Source organism: Engystomops pustulosus, chromosome 10 (genome assembly GCF_040894005.1).
Source record: "Engystomops pustulosus chromosome 10, aEngPut4.maternal, whole genome shotgun sequence".
Lineage (NCBI taxonomy): Eukaryota > Metazoa > Chordata > Amphibia > Anura > Leptodactylidae > Engystomops > Engystomops pustulosus.
In genome coordinates, this window is record NC_092420.1 from 54,800,249 (window position 1) to 54,823,754 (window position 23,506).

A 23,506-nucleotide genomic window follows, 5' to 3' on the forward strand; every position below is an offset into this window, starting at 1 on the left:
GGAAAGCAGCGCTGCACAGTTACATACATAGCCCAGACACTGGCAGCGTCCTTACTTGGGAGAATGGAGAGGCACAGACGACCAGAGAGGCTATGGGAGCGCAGGCAAGTAAGTGCTTTTGACGCTACTGCGGGCCATCCCTGGGACTGCTGGCTACTGCGGGCCCTCCCTGGGACTGCTGGCTACTGCGGGCCCTCCCTGGGACTGCTGGCTACTGCGGGCCCTCCCTGGGACTGCTGGCTACTGCGGGCCCTCCCTGGGACTGCTGGCTACTGCGGGCCCTCCCTGGGACTGCTGGCTACTGCGGGCCCTCCCTGGGACTGCTGGCTACTGCGGGCCCTCCCTGGGACTGCTGGCTACTGCGGGCCCTCCCTGGGACTGCTGGCTACTGCGGGCCCTCCCTGGGACTGCTGGCTACTGCGGGCCCTCCCTGGGACTGCGGGCATGATTCATAACAGTAGCAATAAAAATTATTTTTCTGTTGGGGGTCACCACAGCATGATGAACTGTATAAAAGGGTCATGACACTAGGAAGGTTAAAAAAAAATGCTATAGATGGACTCGCTGAGGGACATCAATCTTAACTTGCAAAACTACAATCCTATTTTTTGTCAAATGGACATAGAAAGTATCCTGCAGTTCTGTAGACGTTTCTGTATTAAGGTCAATGTAATGTGAATGGTTGTGCTAATATTTGTCTGACATATAAATTACCCATCAATCATGAGTCTTTTATTTTACTGGAAGGCTCTCTGGAGGGGTCATCAGTGGAGGAAGACGCATGATACCAAAGTAATGAAAAAGTTGCGGATGCGTCTCCGGGAGGTAAATGAACAGATAAAAGATGAAGACAGACTCTGTAACAGGACGTTTGTTGCACTGAATTACTTGCTGACCCACAAGCACCTCTCGTTTATACTGGCGGCTCTGGAACATCTCGGTGAGATTTGTACTTGCGTAAAAATTATGCATGGTAATGTATATGTTATTAGGATCTTGTTATACTCACAGGCTGCATGTTTTCCCCGATTCTCCTATAGAAGTTGCCACCAGACTTTCCTCTGTTTGCTGTGAGAACATGGCACAGAGTGGAGCTGTAAAGGTCATATTCACCCTGATACGGAGCTGCAACCGAAGCATTCCCTGCATGGAAGTGATCAAGCTGTCTATACAAGTGCTGCTCAACCTGTCCAAGGTAAGAACATAGACCTGGGATGTATGGCATGAGCTGGGGATTGGGCACATATACTGGTGCATCATGTGACTGCTGCAGTATATGCCCCATTTATAAGCATAGAAATGATTAGAAAGCTTGTGTGTTTTGGCAAGACTCCACGGCCTACCGATTTCTCCAATACTTTAGTGTGTGTTGTAAATGGCAATCATTTCTCTCAAAGATCAAATTTAGTGCAGGAAAAACTGTACGAATACATCTGCCCCAAACCTGAATGCTCTTATTGAATTTTCTAAAAAAAAAGTAAGCGGGTCGCTGCTTGAATCTTGACTCCAACAACAATTGGATACGTGTTGATCAAAACATATGACCTAACAAGTATACCCCCTATTCCACAGAGCCAATATTTGTGCAGGAGTGTGTGCAATACTTATTTGACCTTTAGTAACCTCATGTGCTAACAGTGATATACGTAGGTCTCCTTATAGTGCATTCAGACCAATTGTCCTGGTTTTGTCTACTTTGCTCCTATATCTGGCATATTAACCAACTTTTGGATACAATGTTCTACAGCATAGTCACGGGTCTCCTCCTGTATACCCGAGCCTATAAGAGGACAGGATCGCCTGTCTTTAATGCACAGGCATGTGTAGCAGATTTTGCAGACCTAGCAACTCAAATTACTCATTCTGTAGTGGTGTAGACTTAAAATCTGGTGACAGTGTCCCTTTATCTCACTAAACCACTAGCCCTGTCATTATGAAATATCTCTTCTAGAATAACCTCTTGTAACTGAACAACTGAGAAGAGCCACTTTTTTTATTTTTTAGATGAGTGAGAGTCTTCTTAACAGAAGAGTCTTTTCAGATGTCCATTTCTTGGTTTCTACAGTACAGAGCCCATGCTTTTCGCTTGTGAGCTAAAGAATAAAGTTACACACAGTTAAAGAAATAGGTGATTTTGATCTGTATCTGCAGCTCACGTTTCCAACTATGAACGCAGAGCCACAAGCAATTTGTGGAGATAGGGTGAGGTTCTTATGTTTTATATTTTACCACTGAATCCTATAATGCTATAGAGCCCAAGATATGGAAATCTGAAGTGACGCAGCCCCTAAAATTGACTCCCATCAGTTTGTTTGCATAAGACTTTGTGAACTCTACTGTACAGAAAATCTATGGACTGGTTCCAAAGACCAAACCTAAAATTCTGCTTTTATTTTATATACAGTATGAAAGAACAGTATCTGCTGTCTATGAAGTGGAGAATTCTGTGGAAATTCTACTCGATTTGATGCAGATTTACAGAGAGAAACCTGGAGACAAAGTATCGGATAAAGGGGGCAGTATATTTACAAAGGCCTGCTGTCTTCTGGCAATCTTTGCTTTGAACTCCCAGAGAGCTCGGGTAGGTGCTCGATGTAGAGTGATGGTATTATTTTCTGTGCATGGATCACAAAGTGGGTGACATAAAATCTTAGGAAGCTTTCAAATTCTTTGACTGCACAGATCTGTCTTTATTCTCAGGAGATCCGTGCCATACCAAAAACCATAGACCGGATCTGCAGCATCTACAAATTGACTACACGAAAACACAAGATGGACACTGCAAGGAATATAAGGCAGGCACTGATGGGCAGCTCTCAAAACCTTGGAAATGTCCCGTTCCAAGCAACACCCGTGCGCACAAGAATTGTTTCAAGGTAAAGTCCTTTTTTTATTTTTTTTTTCCATTGACACTTTTGCATTAGACTCATCACCATTTTTAGTGCTTTTAACAGTATAAAGTGACATAAAGTAAATCTCCAGTTCACAATAAATTCCCAATAAATGTATAGTACTTACTTTGGGGAAAATTTATCAAAAGCATTGTAAGGTGCAGTGCAGAATTGGACTAGACAGTCTTGTGCTGCATCCTATTTATCACAGTGTCTGGCCCTGGATGATAAATCTGTTGTAGTGTAAGACTGTCTAGTCATTCTGGGCACCTTCTATTAGTTGACTTAGTTTATGCTAGAAATGCAGTGCAATGTAAACACATTTGGGAGATATATACGATATACAAGTTTTCTGACGTACAAGCCATGAAATAATTGACCACGCCAGTCGGCAAAGTGGCCAGTGCAGGGCATTCATGCCCCACAACTATGCACTAGCTATGTATAACCTGTGCCTGCTCTGCCCAAGGCTATTTTCAATTTGAATAGTCTTCCTGGGTAGCTGCCCGGCAGATGCAGATACCTCAGGATACTGGAGCCTTCTTATTAGATCTGATGTACTGGAGGAGCAGGGTTCACATAATCGTGAACGCAGCCGAAGGTCTTGTTCGCACAACAAGACTAACTTGTCCCCAGACGCATAGGTGTTTGGACCTAAATGTATGCATTTGGCAAGTAGTCACATAGGTTGTGTTGTGTTTTGATGGGTTAGAAAAAAAACACAAACATTTAGGTCTAAACACATGCGTTTAAGGTGGAGATACTCCAGTTGTGCTTGAAATGAATCTTAAAATGCAATTCAAGCACATCATACTCAACACAGCCGTAGGCTTCTTTCACACTGCCGGCAGTACAAGGTAAGATGTTCTATCTTTTCCATGTGCACAGTATGTCACAAGGCCAGAATGAAAGGAGCCTTCAGGTCCTCCATTAGGCGGGACATCCCCCAGAGCAATCTGTGCCTCCCCCGGATCCCCTTCACCTTGTAGGTCTCCCGAGTCGCTGGCTCACCCTGTAGGTCTCCCTCCTCTCCACATTGTAACGTGGATACAGAGTCCTGGGAACACCTCCGACCTTGGGGGAATAATGAACCTGTCTCTGAGCGCTTCAGTGATTTCAACCAGTACAACTCTCAGCTGGTCACTCCAAAGTATATGGAGTTAACTATATTTTCTTTTTCCCAAAATTGTTTTCTTGCTTATAAATTTGTTTTTCCAAACCTCTTAACAGGATAAAGCCTGACTGGGTGCTGACAAAAGACAACATGAGGGAGGTGGTCAACCCCTTGAAAGCCATTCAGATGGTGATGTTGACCTTTGGAATGCCTATTTGAGCCTCATCATCTGTGGATCCTGGAAATTAATTCATACCGATTTGTAAAAAATTTTTTATAAATGTATATTGGAAGCCACCATTTTATCATCTCAAAAGTATAACGCTGTTAATTACAGCAAAAAAAGAAAATGTTTATGTAATGCTGCTGTACTATACATATGACTGTTGTAAATAGCCTTTTATATAGTCAGAAATTTACAGTAAAGTACAATGCTCAACATCTCAGACTTTTTTTTGCGTTTATTTTAAACTTTCTTGAATTTTAGATTTTTATTAAAAAACTAACTTTTAAAGGGGTATTCTCGTCTGGGCATTCACATCCAGTCTCATTAATCTGCCATATATAAACATTTCTTCAATTAGATGTTATTTAAAAAAATTTACCCGTGTGAAGATAATTTTTCATAAATGTAGTCATATGGTCCCTTAGAAACGAGATAGCTTCCTCGGATACGGCCACCCCTGCTGGAGGGATTGCACAAAGACACAAAGGTTCTTGTATATGAAATGTCTGGAAGTTACTGCAGGTCCCACAGCCACCCTGTAGTAATGATCCATGAATCCAGGCGGTCCAGCAGGACTCTATAGCGCATGTCTGGCCACCGCTGCCAAAATCTGAGGTGGTCATATCCGAGGAAGCTGTCTGGTTTCTAAGGGACAACATGGCTACATGTATGAGAGATTGTCTTCACACAGGAACATTTTTTTTAATAACATCCAATTGAAGAAATGTTTGCATGTGGCAAATGAATTAAATTAAATGTAAATGCCGAGATAGGAATAGCCCTTTAACATAATTCACACATCCCCAGATTCTGACTGGGGAAAAAATAATTTGAATCAAACTGTACACCTAATTTTTCCCCACATGTAATTTAAACCTTTGCTGTAAAGATTTTTTGGGAGCTTTGTGAATTTCATGTGAACTGCCGTTTACAAGGTCTTCTAGGACACTATAGGACAACATATTCTCTGTGGTTACCATAGCATTTTAATGAATATTTAGTAAAGGCCATGTCCTTTGAATTGTTTGACACACTTTTGTCAGCTTAGGTTGTGGTCAGCCTGAAGCATCGAGGCTGATAAATGCTTGTATGTGTGGAGGAGGAGAGGGGACTCTGCACTAGATGGAGTGGAAATGGCCCCCACGTACTGCATCCGCTTGGCTTTATTCAGAGCTGTGCCCTTGTTCCTGCATACTGGAAATCGCTACCTATACCCATTCCCGGTGTGTCCTGACGGGGCTTTACACTACTTGGGATCAATGACCCAGAATGGAACTACTACAGATCAAGGCAGTGTTAAAAAAAAGGTTCTACCACCATTACATGGGTAATAGCTGCTTGTTACATGATGTCAAGATATTAACATTTGAATGATTCTATTCTCTTGTTTTTCTTTTTTTTTCTTGTTATTTAGTCAGATAATTTTTATTAGAACATTTTTTAATGTTTAGTTTTTCCACAAATAGACTTGTATCAAACAAAGGAAGAACACACAGTAATGGCAGCGCAGGTCGGCCTGTTAAATACAAGAGACAAAATAGCCGCACCTCCCCAACACAAACAACCCACCCCCGTTGAGTGCTATTCTGTTAGTGTGATGGCACACGTTCAGTTTTTCAAATGCAGTTTTTGATGCCAAAAGCAGGTGTTGATGATAAAAGGTTGAGACATATAAGTGAAAGGTGTTGCTCCACCTCTTACTTTTACTCCATTCCAGGTTTGGGCATCAAAAACTGCATCTGAAAAACTGAACGTGTGCCATCACCCTTATTGTTCAGGTCACCTGACAGTGATATCCTTCCCCTTTAGGCCTGTGTACATGACCACGTTTCACCACAACCTGATCAAGCAAGATGGCACCACTGTACAAGACAAAGCAGATCTTTTATTTTCAGCATGGCGTCTCTTTTTCCTATGAAGATGGGGGGGTTGAGGAACGCTCACCCCTCCAATCTCCACCTGGCCGAAATGGGCTACAAACTTCCCTGTTTGTGCACACATTATGTGCGCATGAGGCCAAACATGAAAGGACAAGCCCATGGTGAAAAGACCTGGGAGCTGTCTAGTTTTTTCTCCTGGTCACTGGCAGTTGGATAATACTGCCATTATACTCTATAGCCTCCTATACAGAGGAACATGCTCAAGCCTGTAGGATTCAAAGGCCGAAAGACAACCAGACATACAACCTAGAGAACCTATATTATGTGAACTGGCCTCTGTGTTCAGGCTTTCATTTTGAAGTTTCTTTCTTTATTTTTTTTTTTTTTTAAAACTGATACTTTTATTACTTTTATTCCATTGGTATCTGTTTGTTTTTCATTATTTTATAGCCACCTGTTGCTTTCATTCCTCCAGCTTTGAGCACTACAGGTCACATGGAAACTCTTTCATTTTAAAATCTGAGTATGCGCATTATAAAAACACAAATGGATTAACTGTGCAAACTGATACAAATAAAGACCATCCGTCATCCATTGAAAAAAACTAGGTGTATTCCGTTAGCCTTCAGTTACTGCAGATGAAAAATAGTGCTACGGTTCACGTCTTACTATCAAAATAAATGGAAGAGATAGAAACAGATACTAACACACCATTACAAGTCCATTGAAAACTCCGTTAGTCATCAGTCAGAATGGGAACGCATGTGCGTTCGGGCCAAGAACCGCCCCCCTGTGCGCTAGTGTCGCGTTATGAACGGACGCCTAGTGGTACGTGTGACCGCGGCCTCAGGAAACACATCCTGAGCGGAGAGAAGCTGCAAACTATAAGCTACAAGCACGTAAGTTATCTGAGGGAAGGGGAAAGGGAAGGTAGGGATACATCTGTGAGAACAGAGCTGACAGTGTAAGTCTGTCATCCTATGGCCGGTGGCACACGTGGCTTTTTGAACCCGTTTTTGGGCTGTTTTTAAGCAGTCTGTTTAAAAAAGCGCATCCTTTTTTTGACCGGTTTTACCAATTATCTAGATTAAAACGGCTCAAAAATGGATGCATTTTCGAAAAAAGCATGCGTTTTTCAACACACTGCTTAAGAACGACCGAAAGTGCCACGTGTGCCGCCGGCCTCTGTCGGTCATGCCTCTGTGTAATAAGCATCACATCTCTCTTTCTATGGGTTAGTACAATGTCAGAAGTCAGATGAAAGTGTATATACACACCTGTAACCACATTGTCACCCCACAGAACTAAATGGATTATAATGTGTCTGCTTAGAGTCCCCGCCTACATCAGTAATTTTGCACTGACTATCACTTTGTAAAATTGTAAAGTGACGGGTTCAAATGATCTTAATTGTGTAAACATCACTAGGTTACAGAGATTTGAGAATTTTCTTTCGTGGGAAAACCCCCTAACTATATAACGCAGTCTGGAGGCGTGAAGAGGCAAGGGCCTGTGAAACACAACACTTCAGAGCTGGTCTGCCTAGGCACCAAAATAGTAGGAGGCCTGGGTGCCACTGTTTTGTAAGTTCGTTCCTGCCGGCTTTGCTATAATGGATGAACCATACAAGAAGTATCCTAAGCTCAGATGTGGGGTCTTCTATTTGCACAGCAAATTCTTTGGGCAAAATGTATAACTGAATGATGGAGAAAAGCACAAGCATTTTAGTTGATTTTTCCCAATGTGTCTGCAATGCAAACACAATTGAGTGAACACATAAAAGCAATCTTTGCCTCCCCCAGTTCCAAGAGTCTTCAAGATGGACTAGGGCGAAGTTTATCTCACAGTTCCCACACACATCGAGCCCATCCTTATCTCCACCTTCTTGTTGTGGTCAAAAGGAAGTATAAATGTATAAAGTGTGAACCCTGTAATCTTATATGTGTGTACTATTGTGTGTTCTACAAAAATAGCATACATTGCTACAAAAAGACTAACTCCAACCTAAATGAATATTCCCATTTCAGCCAATCATGATGACTGAAATGTTTCTGTTGCTTCTATGGAGGTGAATGGGAACAACAGAAATCGCTATGTACTGTCTATTGAAATCAATAAGCTGTATGAAGGGCAGAACAGGTCCTGAAGAGAGGGTGACATCCTTTAAAACTTCCCTTCCCTATGGGAGATGAAGATCCTAAGGCAGCGGTCACACGTTCTGCTAGACGTCCGTTCATAACGCGACGCTGGCGCACAGGGGGGCGAACGCATATGCATTTCCAGGGATACGCATGCGATTGGTAAGACGATCACATGCATTTCCCTGGAAACACGTGCGTTCGGACCGAGGAACGCCCCCTGTGCACTAGCGTCGCGTTATGAACAGACCCCTAGCGGAACGTGTTACTGTGGCATAAGGAGATTCGTATTTGATGGCTGTGACTTGACTAGAATGCATCTGAATGTGGTACACATAAAGTCTATCAAGCTATTTACAAAAAGAAAAAAAATATTTGGGGATCAAAAATCTATTTTCTGAGCTGGAAAACAGATTCAAAGTCTACGGGAATGGAGACATTTTTTAAAAATTTTCGATTTATGAAAAATTCTAGTATAAGCAATAAAGAGCAAAGGCACAGAAGTGAAGTGTGTGAAGAAGACTTTATTTGCATTCAGAAGGGAAGACCTCACATTTACAAATACTTTACAAGAAGATTAAGAATACAAAAACCTTTGTATAAAAGTGACCCCTTAAACTGAAGATAGCCAAGGATAAAGACATTAGAGCAACTTTTCCATGAAATGTCAATCCCAAGCACAATCCACTTTCCTATTGTTTCCATGGTAAATAGTGCTGCATTCTATACAGTCATATAGAATTTCGGATAAGGCTCTGTTCACATCTGGCTTCCTAAAACTAGATTGTAGGAATAGGACAATGAAACTGGGTGAATGTTGGATTCCATACAGCCTGGATCACGTATAATGAATCTATGGAGATCTGATATATTTACTGGCATTGTTGATCGAATCTGTAATGAAAAGCTTCAAACAGGGTTTCAGAAATTTCTCGCGTTGATTTTAAAAAATGTTTAAGGCATTCGTGAATCTGGCTGTATGTGAAGGAGATTTACAAAAACAAATGAAAGAAAACCCTCAATGTGCTGCCCAAAGCAAAACGATTATAGATTATATTATTATATTAAGGTAGGTTGGATTATGAAGTACAAGAAGTCATCACTGTCGGCTAACGTCCCATTCATCAGCTTTCTAACATTTCTAAAAAATCAATCTGGTCACTTGTAAAATATTCAGGATATTGTGAATAGTAATAAGGACATATATAATGTAACCATAGGTATCTAAGCTATACATGTTCTGCAGATAAATGTGTTACACATATGACCGGGAGCTTATTATACACTGCGATAACAGTGTCAGCAATATTATTACATAAACTATATGGCTCCATACATAATTTTCAGTTTAACAGGATACCTAAAGTAGTATATGAGCCAAACAGAACCCATGTATTTATTGTTTTGTTAGTCTTGTTACAAAGGGGCCATATTGCAAAGTCAGTTTCCCCTAGGGCAGAACATCTACCACCAGGATGAAAGACTGTATGCAAATGAGCCTGAGGGGCTCTTGTCTCTAACACATATGAAGCCCCTCAGGCTCATTTATATTTAGTCCTTCATCCTGGTGGTAGATGCCCTTTAATGGGACTATACAGGGTGGCTCTGCCTCTATAGAATAGAGTCATAGTGGCTCAATGTGTCCATGTACATAGCCTGCTATATACAATGTCATTTAGCACAACCTTTAGATTAGGATTTTACAAAGAATTTTTTTTTTATATAACTAGTACACATGTATTTATAGTGTATTAGTTTAGTTTAATATAAATCTGTCATCACCTTTACGCCAGTCTCTCTGAGGGGAGACACAGGTAATGTAGTGCTGAGATTGTAAATTTCACTTTGCACAATGTACAAATTCAATCCAATTGTGTGGAGTCCTTGGTATTAATGAGATCACTTGCCCCACCTCTGCTGTTTGACAGATTCCTCCCCGTGCACAGTAATAGGGAGAATTATGTCAAATTGTTCTGACCTAATCAAAAGCCTCTCACTCAGCCAAACCAGATCCCTACACTGTACTGAAGAGAAGCAAACACATAGAAACAGTGCTGTCTACAGTTGGGATCAGTGAGTTTTGGAATAGATATGCTGGTTACAATAGTTTTGGAATAGATATACCAGCCTTGTAAGGTAGCAAAAGAGGCATGGTTTTCCTCGTCCCATCCTGGAAAACGGATTACCACTGTGGTCAGAGAGCAGTAAGCCTTTGTGGAAGCACTTATTTTCCAGAAAAACATATAATCTGGCACTTAAATTAAAAACGTCTGCTGCTTCTGTCTCCCTAGATTCTACTGGAATGAAATGTGGTATCAGACATGGCTGCTGTACAACACCTAAAGCAGTTCTTGCAATTCCTTTTATCAAGGACCATTTTTGCAGTAGTTACTACAGTCACTTTAGCCGTGCACCAACCACTCAACTATGTGGCAAAGCTGCACCAAATTAACACAACCTGCTTCATTGGTCTGGAGCGTCTGCTCCATGATGCAAAGGGAGTATACAGGTTTTTTTTTTTTTTGCCAGTACAAGAGGAAAAACTACAGGGGGATTTGAGATTCTAATCCTCCTCTAGTCCATAAAGACCTGTAGGTGGTTTAGCATCACAAATCACACTTCCACCATATTCCCTTTAAATAAAGCAGCTTCTATGTGCCATGTTCCTGCTTTCTCCTGCAGTGAGCAGCATATCTTCTGAGGATTCTCCAGTTCAGGCAGATAAGGAGGCTAATGTGATGAACCCTTTCCAAGCCTAGAGAATAGTTCCTCGATTCAGCTGTATGAGGCGATTAGACAATCTAGAGGCTGACTGCAAAGAGTTAAGACATAAGGCTCCTTTATCTATAAGCTCTCAGTGGATACAGGATAGAAAGCCGATTTACACCAACTGCTTAAATAAGGAGTGAAGGCAGGAGAAAAAGAAACACAGGAACATATTTCTTTAGCTATATAACAAAATTTACTATCCTCTGCACTATTAATTTACACAAGTCTGTGGAACATTTAGTTGCACTTTAAATTTTCCAAATATGAATTGACCTTAAAAAGGGCTTTTTTCTTGGCCCTGCACATTCAGAGTATGGGGTGGAAAAGCTATGTGAAAGGTCCCCTTTAAGAATATTGATAAATCTACCCCATTGTGTGAACCTGATGTGACTGTTCTCAAATAATTTCATTAGGGTAATTATATTTATTATGTAGTTTATCATAAAATGGAACTTGATTTCCCATGCTATTTATAACTTTGCTATGCTACAGTACAGACTATAATATATATATCCCAAAAGAATGATTTATTTTGGATCAGTTAGTACAAATATTTACTGCAATGTCACTGGTGCCAGTCAGACACCCTCGCACGTCAGTCCCACTTTTCAGAAAGGTCATAAAATAAACAGATATAATAACAACAACAAATGCTATATATAAAAATACTATTTTACAAACCAAATTCAGAATTGCACCATAAAAGAAATGTTGCATTTTTCATCAAAATAAGTAATTTCCCTGTATATTATAGTTAATGCTTCTCAATATTTCCCATAAGAAGTCTATTTATTTACTATACATATTAAACAATACAACATGTAAGAAACTATGTGATAGTCTTAACCATAAAGTCCCAAAACACAGACCCCCCCCCTGCCTAATATCATAGTGTAAACATCAGCCAGTCAAGTGGTCAGCACTGTTATACATTACAGAAACCTGGGAATACGAGCTGTGGACAGGGCGGCTCCAGGTTACAGTATATGTAGTGTAGCAGAGTTACTGGAAGACCTTTCTTGGCCCTTTGTTTTTGGATTACATTCTGGATTGATAGTGGATAAGGATGCCACTGGGAAGTATGGAAATGTGCAGTTGTAATGGGTTGGAAAAGAAGGAATATATTGGTGAGCTCCATTACTACACATGGATATAGTTGGTACATGATATGCTTAGACATTGCATACTTTTAATTTGACTATGTGAAATATAGGCTATAAATCTAATTTTGCTGGTAAATTAGAGGGAAGTAAATAGTATGATGGCAGCATCATTGTAGGCTGATGCTTATGGCTGGACAGAAGGGAGATTTCTGGACGCTCCACGGATTGTATCAGACAAGAAGTCTATCGAAGATTTGGTGTAATTTGATATTAATGTTCTTGGGTACGACATCTAATGCCCCTTGGGACTAGCTTATATATTACTCAATCAAGAGACCCATCTCCATTATGTAACCATATGGGACTCTGAAATGTTTTGCTCTTAGTGTAAGGTCCAGAGCAGAGTATGCAAATAAAAAAACTAAATGCTGCCTTTTCTAGATGTTGAATGTATACAGTATATCATGCCTGTCCATGGCACGTTCTACCAAGCTTATGAGGGTTGTTTGCCTGGGAAAAGTTTTTGACAAATGGCTTTAAACGGGTGATAAAAGTTAAAGGACCAATACCCACCTCACCTCACGATTGTGTCCGGTCACTAATGTTGGGTTGCTAACCCTTGTTGCCTCCACTTTTTATGCTCAACATAGAGAAAATACTAGGGGTCACCTGTGCAGCCATACATTCATTGGGCTGTCATTCCTGCTTGGTCCCTCAGGTGAGGGATCAGTGAAGATTGTTTTACTTATATAACCCATTCTAATTCATTTCCTTAATTAATGTTTATATAATAATAGATCAGTTTTTCTCTGACTAATAACAGCAGTACTATCCTGTATAGCGCATTACCCATTCTCCCGGTCAGCCGGCACATCGATCGCTCGTAAAGTGCCAGTAAAAATAATCTGGATAAAGAAACTTACTTTTAAGAACAATAACTTCAGGCCTTTATTACAGCTTATTTTCTTGCGGAGCTATAAATATGCTCCCAGAGTATAGTAATGCAAAGGTGTATACTATAGGCAGCCTACAGAAATCCGATAAATAATACTCCATCAGACCATGTGGAGGCTGCACAAGGAGCGTTAGGACGGGGCATACACAATAAAATCTGGCGTATATATTGAATTTCTACAGATTTGTTGTTATACAGCGGATGGGTTATCACTCCCCAAATGGAAAATTAAAATGACTTCTGGTTAGCGCCTATACCATGTGGCTCCGCAGCATCAGGCGGTTCTCTACTAGGGAGTCAGAAGGCTTTGTGAACACGGCTCTGCAGTCAGCTCTTTGGCAATGGCAAAATCAATTTCTTCTCACACATTTAAGTGTCTTGAAATGTGATTGTTCTGTGCACTAAAATACCTAAAGCTTCATGTGCAACCTACTGACTACAGATCAGTCAACCACCTCTCGTAAAGAAGCCACATATAGATTTTAGGCTTTGTGGGAAACTCAATATAACTTTGCACCGATGAGGCCATCTCCATTCTATTATATTTCCCTGCTGATATGAACTGCTTGTGATCTGCTCTCCACCCATTAGCTGGTAGTAATATCCAAATCTGATAAATGTCTACAATATATAATGTCCCCGATACAATGTTACCTGTGGAACCGATACCAGAAAATCCATGTGATAGCCTAATACCCTTATGTCATCTGCAGTGATTGTCTGTACCGAATGCAGATAATGTCATAAAGAGGATGACAGCAATTCATGTGCAACTACCAGTCCATGTCCTGGAGATTAGTTTGTGGCTGATCTGATCGCTGGTAATTCGGATGTTGCAGGATGTGGTGAAGAGTTGATCTCTGCCAGGAAAACAATGAGGGATGGAGAACATCACCATCCCTGACCAGCGTGCATCTCCCACCGGGAAGCGGTTTATTCCTTCCAGAAAAAGTCTGCAAAGTATAAAACCACATAGGCTGGATAGGGACTCCTCCTATCTTCTCAGCGTTTGATGACAACCTGTTCATATGCTCCTGCGCCAACCCTAAAAAGAACGTACAGGAGGAGGTGAGACAATGACAAACACAAAGAGCTAAAAGTTATTTAGGGGGCATCACAGATTTTCCTCTTCACCCGAGCCAAGTGCTATATACATTGCATTGCTCTGTAGCATGCAGCAGAGTGAGAGGGATTGCTGTACATTGCCTTGTGACCAGGCCATTTTTTGCTCCCCACCGTCGAAACTTTTTTCTTTTTTGTGTAACAAATTTCACTTCATAGTGACAGTATTTAATATTGACAGTTTAACCCCTTAACACCGCAGCCCTTTTTCATTTTTGTGTTTTCATTTTTCACTCCCCACCTTCAAAAATCTGTGACTTTTTTATTTTTCCATGTACAGAGCTGTGTGACGGCTTATTTTCTGCATAACAAATTGCACTTCATAGTGATATTTAATATTCCATGCTGTGTACTGGGAAGCGGGAAAAAAAATTCCTAATGAAGTGAAATTGGTAAAAAAAACACATTTGTGCCATATTCTTGTGGACTTGGATTTTACGGATTTCACTGTACGCCCCAAATGACATGTCTACTTTATTCTTTGGGTTGGTACGATTACGGGGATACCAAATGTATATAGGTTTTATAATGTTTTCATACATTTAAAAAAATTAAAACCTCCTGTACAAAAAATTTCATTTTCGGGATTTTGCCGTCTTCTGGTGCTTTTTTATACATCGGTGTAAGGAGCTTTGGGAGGTGTCTTTTTTGCAGATTTTGATGACATTTACAAAGTTATAAAAAGGTCGTACAGTCCTAAAAATGATAACTTTTTTTTTTTTTAAATGGCAAAAAAAGTGCCATTTTCGACTTTTTGGTTACGGGGTTAAACGCAGTGAAAAAAACGTTATCATACTTTGACAGATCAGGCATTTTCAGACGCATCGATACCTAATGTGTTTATGATTTTTACTGTTAATTTATATCAGTTCTAGGGAAAGGGGGGCGATTTGAGTTTTTAGGTTTTTTTTTTAAATTATATAATTAACTTTTTTTTAATTTTTATTTTTACTATTTTTTTATCAGACTCCCTAGGGTACTTTAACCCTAGATTGTCTGTAAGATACTATCATATACTGCCATACAGGCAGTCCCCTACTTAAGGACACCCGACTTACAGACAACCCATAGTTACAGACAGACCCCTCTGCCCCCTGTGACCTTTGGTGAAGCTCTCTGAATGCTTTACTATAGTCCCAGATTGCAATAATCAGCTGTAAAGTGTCTGTAATGAAGCTTTATTGATAATCCTTGGTCCCATTACAGCAAAAAATGTTTAAACTCCAATTGTCACTGGGGCCAAAATTTTTTTGGTCTGGATCTACAATTATAAAATATACAGTTTCGACTTACATACAAATTCAACTTAAGAACAAACCTCCGGACCCTATCTTGTACGTAACCCTGGGACTGCCTGTATAGCAGTATATGGGGATTTTACTCCTCATTCAATACAATGTGCTGATAGCACATTGTAATGCATGGGTTAACCCGAAGTATCCTCGGGTCTTCGTGAGACTCAAGGCTACCATGGCGACGGATCGCCGCTCCCCGATGACAGCAGGAAAACACCAGCGATCGGTGCTGGCAATATGCAGCAAAGACTTACCGGCTATGGAAAGGGCTTGGCCCGTGAGCCCTCTCCATGCACCGGGACCCGGCATGTGATGTAATACTACGTCACATGGCGGTAAGGGGTTAAAAAAAAAACAAAACCATTCGCACCATTTTCTTGCAGGCTTAGTCTTTACGGGTTTCACTGTGCGCTCAAGATGACACCCATCTTTTATTCTTTGGGTCGGTACGATCACCGTGATACCAAATTTATATAGGTTTTATTGTGTTTTAATACTTATATAAAAAAATTCTTTTTTTCCTGTTAACAGGCTTAACATTGCAAATAACCATTTGGTAGATCGGACACTTTGGGACAGGTCGATAACTGACATGTTTATGATTTTTACTGTTTATTTTTATATCAGCTCTAGTGATAGGGGGGTTGATATGAATTTGTTTTTTATTTAATTTTTATATTACTATTACCATTTTTCAGGCCTACTAGGGTACTTTAACCCTAGGTTATGTCTGGTTGAGCCAACCAACTACTGTGATACTACAGTATGGCAATATATAAGGATTTTACAGATCTATTACAATGTGCCAAAACCAAAGTCTGTCATGGCGACAGATGACATCACAGGTAGCGCCAATCACAGGGAACTTTTGACTGCTCGCAGCAAACACCATACATTTTATGGAAAAGGCTCAGCCTGTGATCCATCTCCATAGCCCTCTCCAAACACCTGCAGCAGACATGTGACCTACTGAGATGTCACACGTCGCTTGTCCACTTTCATGACTTTACATTACATAATCATTTGCTGGAACATGCTTACATTTTACAATATACTTTCTGTATCAATTCTTTGTGCTTTCCAGATCCAGATCTTTCTGAGATCAATAAGTGTCACCATGTACTTCCTGAAGATAAAAGCCGGTCCACGGTCATGTGATCTCAGGTGGGCAGCTCGTTATAACACACTGGGCAATCAAAGCTGTACACCCGTGTGATATCACATGACCACAGACCGCTGTCTATCTACAGGAAGAATTGATACAGAAAGTATATTGGAAAACTTTAGAACTTTTCATTACAGAAACAATATTAATTATTAGCTGTTATGTACTTAAAGTGGAGGGGGTTGGGATAGTTCCTCTATAAATAAGGACTTTTACCTGTTTGGTAAGTGGTGACTGCCAAGAGCTGTGCTCCCTCCAGGACCTACAAACAGCCTTAGACCTTCCTCTATAAAAAAAGAAAAATTGCATTAAAACTTAAAATGGTTTTCAATGTATAAAAATTGTATCAATTGGCTCCGATAGTTTAAAAAATAAATAAATAAAAGAACCAATACAATCGCACTGGTCTGAAAAATTTCCATTCCAATGTTGCATGGTCCTTACTTCTCTCTAGTACCAGGTACCTTATCAACACCACACTGACTGGGGTAAGTACTGCCATATGGGCAATGAGTGGGCATTCCCTGCCTACGGAGATCGACTGAGGCTACAATCACACGAACATATGGGGGACGTATATACGGCTGACATATGTATGTCCCCCATACATCGCAATGGCCCCACGGCGCCGTACAGGAGCGGTATGGTGCAGCACAAGTGCGGCACCGTACCCCGTAGAAAGATAGGACATGCCCTATTTGTCAATGGAATACGGCGCCAGCTCTATGTTAGGCTATGGAGAGGGGCGGGGTGAGCTGCCGTGTGCCCGCCGTGCTACGGTAGTATGAATGTAGCCTGAGGAAGAGAATGCCAGGGATCCATGCAACAGCAAATAGAAACAGGAAAACCATTTTAACTGCTTCAAAAATAGGATGGGGTTAAGAAAAAAAAAGAATTTTACTCCAAATAGAGAATCACAGGTTGTGTGTGGCATTATTGTTCATCTGCCTGTTCTTTGAAGGGGCAAAGCTGAAGTATCAGAAACAAACCTTGCCATGGTGTGGTGCAGATTTAGTGGTAAAAAAAAAAAAAAAAAGCAGCCATAGTTTTTTAATGAGCACCCCCTTTAACATTATGTGTGTCTGACTATACACATAGTGAGGAATAGTAAGGCTGCGTAGCATATTTTTGCCTGGAGGGGTAAGTGCACTTCACCCCTTCTCTCTGCATAGGGAGGCGTTCTACTGGGCCATTAGGTACAGCTGAAGATAGAGCACACTATGTACTCACTGCACCGTGCACTTCTATGGGGGCTGCACGCTGGGTCATTCATACAGCTAGAATATGGCACCGTATACGGTCATCTGAAAGGGGTCTAAAGCAGAGGCTCCTGATGTAGATGGTTTTCTTACCGCCTCACATTAGACCATGGTTGTGGACACACAGAAAAGATTCCTTAAAGGGGTATTCTCATCTGGGCACTTACATTCAGTTTCATTAATCTGCCATATATAAACATTTCTTCAATTGGATGTTATTAAAAAAAATGTTCCTGTGTGAAGATAATTTCTAATAAATGTTGCCATGTTGTCCCTTAGAAACGAGATAGCTTCCTCAGATACGGCCACGTCTCATAGATTGAGTGCACAAAGAAACAAAAGGTTATTGTATATAAAATGTCCAGGAGTTACTACATGTCGCACAGCCGTCCTGTGGTAACGATCGCTGAATCCTGGTGGTTTGGCAGGACTCTATAGCGCAAGTCTGGCCACCGCTGCCAGAGTATGACGTGGTCGTATCTGAGGAAAGTATCTCGTTTCTAAGGGACAACATGACTACATTTATGAGAAATTATCTTCACACGGGAACATTTTTTTTAATAACATCCAATTGAAGAAATGTTTACATATGGCAAATTAATTTAATTAAATGTAAATGCCCAGATGGGAATACCCTTTTAAGACATTTATTTTGCGGAAAGTCTAACATCAGGCAAAAAAAAAAAAAGGGGGGATTTTTGCGGGTACAGAAAAGCCAGGTCACTTTTTCTTGATCTTACCTTCTGCACTTGAGTCAAGGGTAAAGTCCTGGCTTTGGAGAATCGTTTCAATGACATCATCTGCATCAACTCGAGTCGCGTCCACTCTTTTTAACTGGGACTCCACAGAGTCCTGTTTCACTGGAATCCTATGGGAAATGAAAGCGTTATACTAGAATTATAATGGGGGAAATGTATTATTAGTGTCAGAGCTAAACTGTTCTAGTTGCTCATGGCAACTGGGATAATTTTAATTTTGGACACTTGTGATAAATCTCCGTCAGAAGTGTCCGAGTGCCTCTTCTAGATGTCAATGGAAACTCATCAGAGCTCAGCTTTCATTTTAAAAACAGCTGTGAGAAAATTTAAGCTGAGCTCCGATTGGTTATCGTGGCCAACTAGAACAGTTCAGCTCTTAGAAAATTCTGAAAATCTCCCCCATTAATGTCTCTTTTAGCAAATTAAAAAAGCAGGGAAGTACTACATGAACTATATGACTCTGGATACCTTCATGGCGTTCCCCCTAAGGAAAAACATTTTACATATGATATCACATTGGTTCATACTGTACCTGCTAAGCTTTTCAGAAGAAGACCCTTCTTCCTTAATATCCTGGTTGAATGCCACGACTTTGTTACCGTCATCTTCATTGGGTTCTGGAATACTCCCGATCCCAGTGGAGGCGCTACCTACTGATGTATTCCTCCGATGGCTCAGCTCTGACAAACTGGAAGACCGTGAGTGGCCCGTGCTGTATCCTGAATAGGGAAGACATGCAATTTAATAATTTATACTATCCTTATCGTTTTTATGTATTTTGAAATACTACTATTTAAAAACATTTTTTTTTTTTCAAAAACTATGGGTCACACCTGTTAAGTTTAGTAAAACTGTGGTAGTGGTGTAAAAAGCGGGTTTCCTTTAACCCCTTCATGACTTCCATATACCGGATGTAACAAAAAGGCAATACACATAGGATCCAAAAACTAAAAAATATACATGTCAAATACTTTTCAAAAATCTATCCAATGATACCAAACTTGGCCGGCTACGAGGGGTGGGGCAACTTTAAAATCTTATTGCAGTTTCTGATACCCCAGAAAAAAATGACATTGAATCAGTATAGTATTTTTTTATTAACAGATTGCACTAAAATCGCCGAAAATTAAAATGGGTAAAATTTGTTCAAAAATGGGGATCTTTCGAGAACTACACATGGGATCAAAATACAAAAAAAAATTATTAAATAATACTAAAGTTTACCCTGTATTTTCACCCCCTTAGGTAGAATCAATTTTTTAAAATGTAGAAACTACATTCAGTGTAATCCAGGAACAACAATGTGGACATACTAGAGGTTTTTGTTCTCTTTGGTGGCTGGTTTAATGGGAGTCCCCTTTTCTGTCACACATCGGAGAACGTGATTAACGCAAGTCTCCTCCCCTCTGAAGATGGGGATTTCTCTTGTTGCCTCCAAAGTTTTCAAACATTGAATGCTCTACATTAAGTACTCGAATTTGGTAACATTGCAGAGCTTTTAGAAAAATATTCCATAAATCCATTTTCAGATTTTGGATCTGATGTATCGGATTTATCGAAATATCCCCCTTTTCAAAGTTTAACCCTGTTCACATTTAGATTTTGGGAATTCAAATCTGCAATAAAAAAAAATGGGAGTTAAGTTGCTCCCTGCCCCCACCCCAGGGAGTGGGGAGCAGGAGTTAGAGTGTGGATTTTTGAAAAATATTTAAAACATATATTTTATCCAATATATATTTCCCAAGATATTCCACTGTCCTGACCTTTTTCTTACACCGATGTCCTAAATGTGCTCAACACCATGGCAGGGAGCACACTTCAAAATGGTTATATTCTGAACTGTGGCACCTAGAAACACACATCTGGTGCCATTTTAAAGTGGAAAATCTCCCCATTAATATCTGACCAAGATATCTAGGTGTCACAGAATGAAATGTATCTTCTATTAAAAGTGGGCGGTAGGGAAGATTCTCCTTTTTAAAATGAGATCAGAACTGCTTCTAGCTGCCATGGTAGAGAAGTACTGCATTTGTAGTTGAACTTGGGGAAAGGTGATGTATTGACAAGGTACATATGTTTTACATATTTTGGTAGAGGTATCATTTTACATTTATAAAACACAGTTACTGGTAAAAATGACAAAAAAACATGTTTTTTTTTTTTTTTACAATTTGTCTATTAACAAAAATATGTAATTAAACAATTTTCTTAAGTAAAAAAAAAAGATATACATCTCAAGAAAAATGGCAAGTTATATAAAATGGTTATGATTTTCACAGTTCTGTTCTTCTTTAAATGACAAGATATTTGGAATTGCTTTAATTTTTACTTTTTTGTGGCATGTGAGACTAACGTGATAGAATAATTTTATTTAGGGATTGCCAGGGGCCTGCAGGAGTGAATGAAAGAGCCATTAAATGTAGACAGACTCGGATAAGTTCCGTCTATCTTTAAACGTTATAATAAGCAGCCCAATGTGCCATAAAAATAAAGCAAAGATCTTTTCCAGCAACTTAAAATAATGCAAAATAAAAACAAAAAGGAAAAAAAAAAAAAAGCATTGGGTCAATAAAGCTGTTCAGGTCATTAAGAGGTTAAGCGACTATTCAATCATCTTTTTTCGAGAGGTCACCAAGATGTATGTTTATTTTGCAGGCCGGGTTATAGTCAAAGCTATATGTAAAGCAGGGATCAAGACACAGGTAAACAAGTCTAGATGCATCGCTGCCCATGAATAACATGGAGCTTACTACATGACAGCACAGAGGGACAAGGGTGTAGCATCTGCGGAGCTAGGGTCTAGCGGACATGTCTCCTACACTGTGATCTCTATGGCTGTCAACAGCTGGAGATAATAAAAAAGGCAGATATAAAGGCCTAAATACCTTACAATACAGGCATTAGCTAGTAATAGGGATATCATTGCTAAGGTGTCCACCTAGAAAATACAGTCACTTTCCAGCAGAACATCGCACAGACTTGGCATCTTTCCGAAGTGCACTTTGATGCCACCTCAATGTCAGCTAAGCGACCCACATAAAGCAAGAAACCCATAAGATAGAACACAAAATAATAATAATAATACTTCCTTTATTTATATGGCGCACACAGATTCCGCAGCGCTGCACAGAGCTTGCCACATCAGTCCCTGTCCCCTATGGGGCTCACAATCTAATCACCTACCAGTATGTTTTGGAGTGTGGGAGGACACAAAATGCAAACCACTAACCCCAGACATCTTCTGCAATGTTCTATGCTCCAGGTTTGATGATCATGTGCCCGCACATTTTTTCTTACCATTGTGTGCTCCACAGATCAGACTTGGTACCCAACGCCCCTCACACACACCTCAAAATCTCAGACCTCCAGAACATGGTCACCAAAATTCTGAACATGATGCCAAACCTTCCTCTGCCAGGTACACAAATTGTTTTGCTTTCATGCACAATAACATAAAATTCATGTTATTCACTCATTTTTGGGGGCCTTTTTTCTTTCTTATTATATTTAAGGGATTATAAAAATGATACAAATCATTTGTAATATTTCCCACTACTGGCCACTAGTGGGAGCTTCAGCTATGTACAGTGTCAATGAAAACAGAATACAGCCCATAGGAGAGTAGGGAAAGTATGCAGCACATAAATGGTTAACATCAGTGCTGCCAAGGTGTCAATACAGTAGGCACCTGCACAGGCTCAGCCCGTGAACCCTCAACATACACGCTCAAAGACCATAATAGGGCTCATTCGGATGAGCGTGTCCGTGTAGTCAAAAATGTATCCAAATCAATTTTCCACTTCTGTTTTTTTACGTCCGAAAACAAAACACACACTGGGTTTCTAAATTAGTTCCTGCCCAGCCCACTTGGTTGCCTAGCAGTATTTTTCAGAAAAATCGTACTGCAAATGGATGTCATCTGTTTACCATCCGTTTTTTTGCAGATCCACTGACTTCTATGGAGCAGAGCATGCTGCTATTTTTTTTCTCACAGTCTGCAAAAAAATGGACATGTGAAAAGACCCATTAAAAAATAAATAAATAAAATAAAAATAAAAATCAATGGGTCCATATTATATGGGAAAATAGAAAATACAGCCAGCATACGGATATCAAAATGGCCATTTGAATGAGCCCTAATATGCAATACAAGAAGTCAGCTTGGCCATGGCGCACGTGGATTCAATGTTCATGTGCATGAGCCCATAGAAGGCCAACAGTGGGCTATGTGCTCGCTGCTGAAAAATGGCTAGCTCACAGCCCCATTACAAGTTCCTGTTCATGAGACATAAGTACATGTTCACACACTGCGCTTCAATTGGATTTTGAACCGCAAAAGAAGTGGGGATGAGCAATTGGGAACAAGCATCAAGATAAATGATAAATCAGGAAACAATGATAAAAAAAAAAGTGGTGTTCAATCGCTTCAGTGTAAACCCCTATGTGATTGGGCCAAGCTCCTTCCCTCCTGCCTTTGAATTTCGTTTTCAAACATACTGGTAATTGAAAAGCAGTGTGTGAACGTGACCGTAGAGAAGCCCCATTTTCCACTAAAGGAAACTCTGAGGGCACGTTCACACGTTTATAACGCGACGCTAGCGCACAGGGTACGGGGCTCGGGGTGATCTAAATATACCGCTAGGGCTGTGTTTACAAATGCAATGCTAGCCCGATCTCATTAGCATTTCTGGTGCGATTACATTGCGTTTGGAAAAGCAAAGGTTAACAATAATGTAATTAGGCAAATCACCTCTCTTCAGATGATGTAATGCGTTTAAAAACTCAATGTAAACGCAACGTGTGAATTTTTCAGCCGCTGTTTTTGATGTCC

At 40.3% G+C, this 23,506-nt stretch overlaps 2 protein-coding genes across 4 annotated transcripts in view; one reads left to right on the forward strand and one right to left on the reverse strand.

Annotated features, from left to right (window-relative positions):
• Positions 1-4,446, forward strand: part of ASPM (assembly factor for spindle microtubules) — a 29,516-nt gene extending 25,070 nt beyond the window's left edge. Inside the window, exons 26-30 of the mRNA XM_072128980.1 lie at positions 748-940; positions 1,041-1,195; positions 2,405-2,581; positions 2,701-2,876; positions 4,122-4,446. Of these exons, the coding sequence (XP_071985081.1) occupies positions 748-940; positions 1,041-1,195; positions 2,405-2,581; positions 2,701-2,876; positions 4,122-4,224 (804 nt within the window). The 3' untranslated portion in view covers positions 4,225-4,446. The remainder of the gene's footprint in view (positions 1-747; positions 941-1,040; positions 1,196-2,404; positions 2,582-2,700; positions 2,877-4,121) is intronic.
• Positions 4,447-8,753: 4,307 nt separating this feature from the next.
• EEIG2 (EEIG family member 2) overlaps positions 8,754-23,506 on the reverse strand; it is a 28,362-nt gene continuing 13,609 nt past the window's right edge. For all 3 annotated transcript variants that reach the window (XM_072129218.1, XM_072129216.1, XM_072129217.1), the window contains 4 exons: positions 19,208-19,394; positions 18,658-18,785; positions 16,875-16,944; positions 8,754-14,121 (listed from right to left, as the gene is read on the reverse strand). In XM_072129218.1, coding sequence (XP_071985319.1) covers positions 14,079-14,121; positions 16,875-16,944; positions 18,658-18,785; positions 19,208-19,394 — 428 coding nt within the window. In that variant the 3' untranslated portion in view covers positions 8,754-14,078. The remainder of the gene's footprint in view (positions 14,122-16,874; positions 16,945-18,657; positions 18,786-19,207; positions 19,395-23,506) is intronic.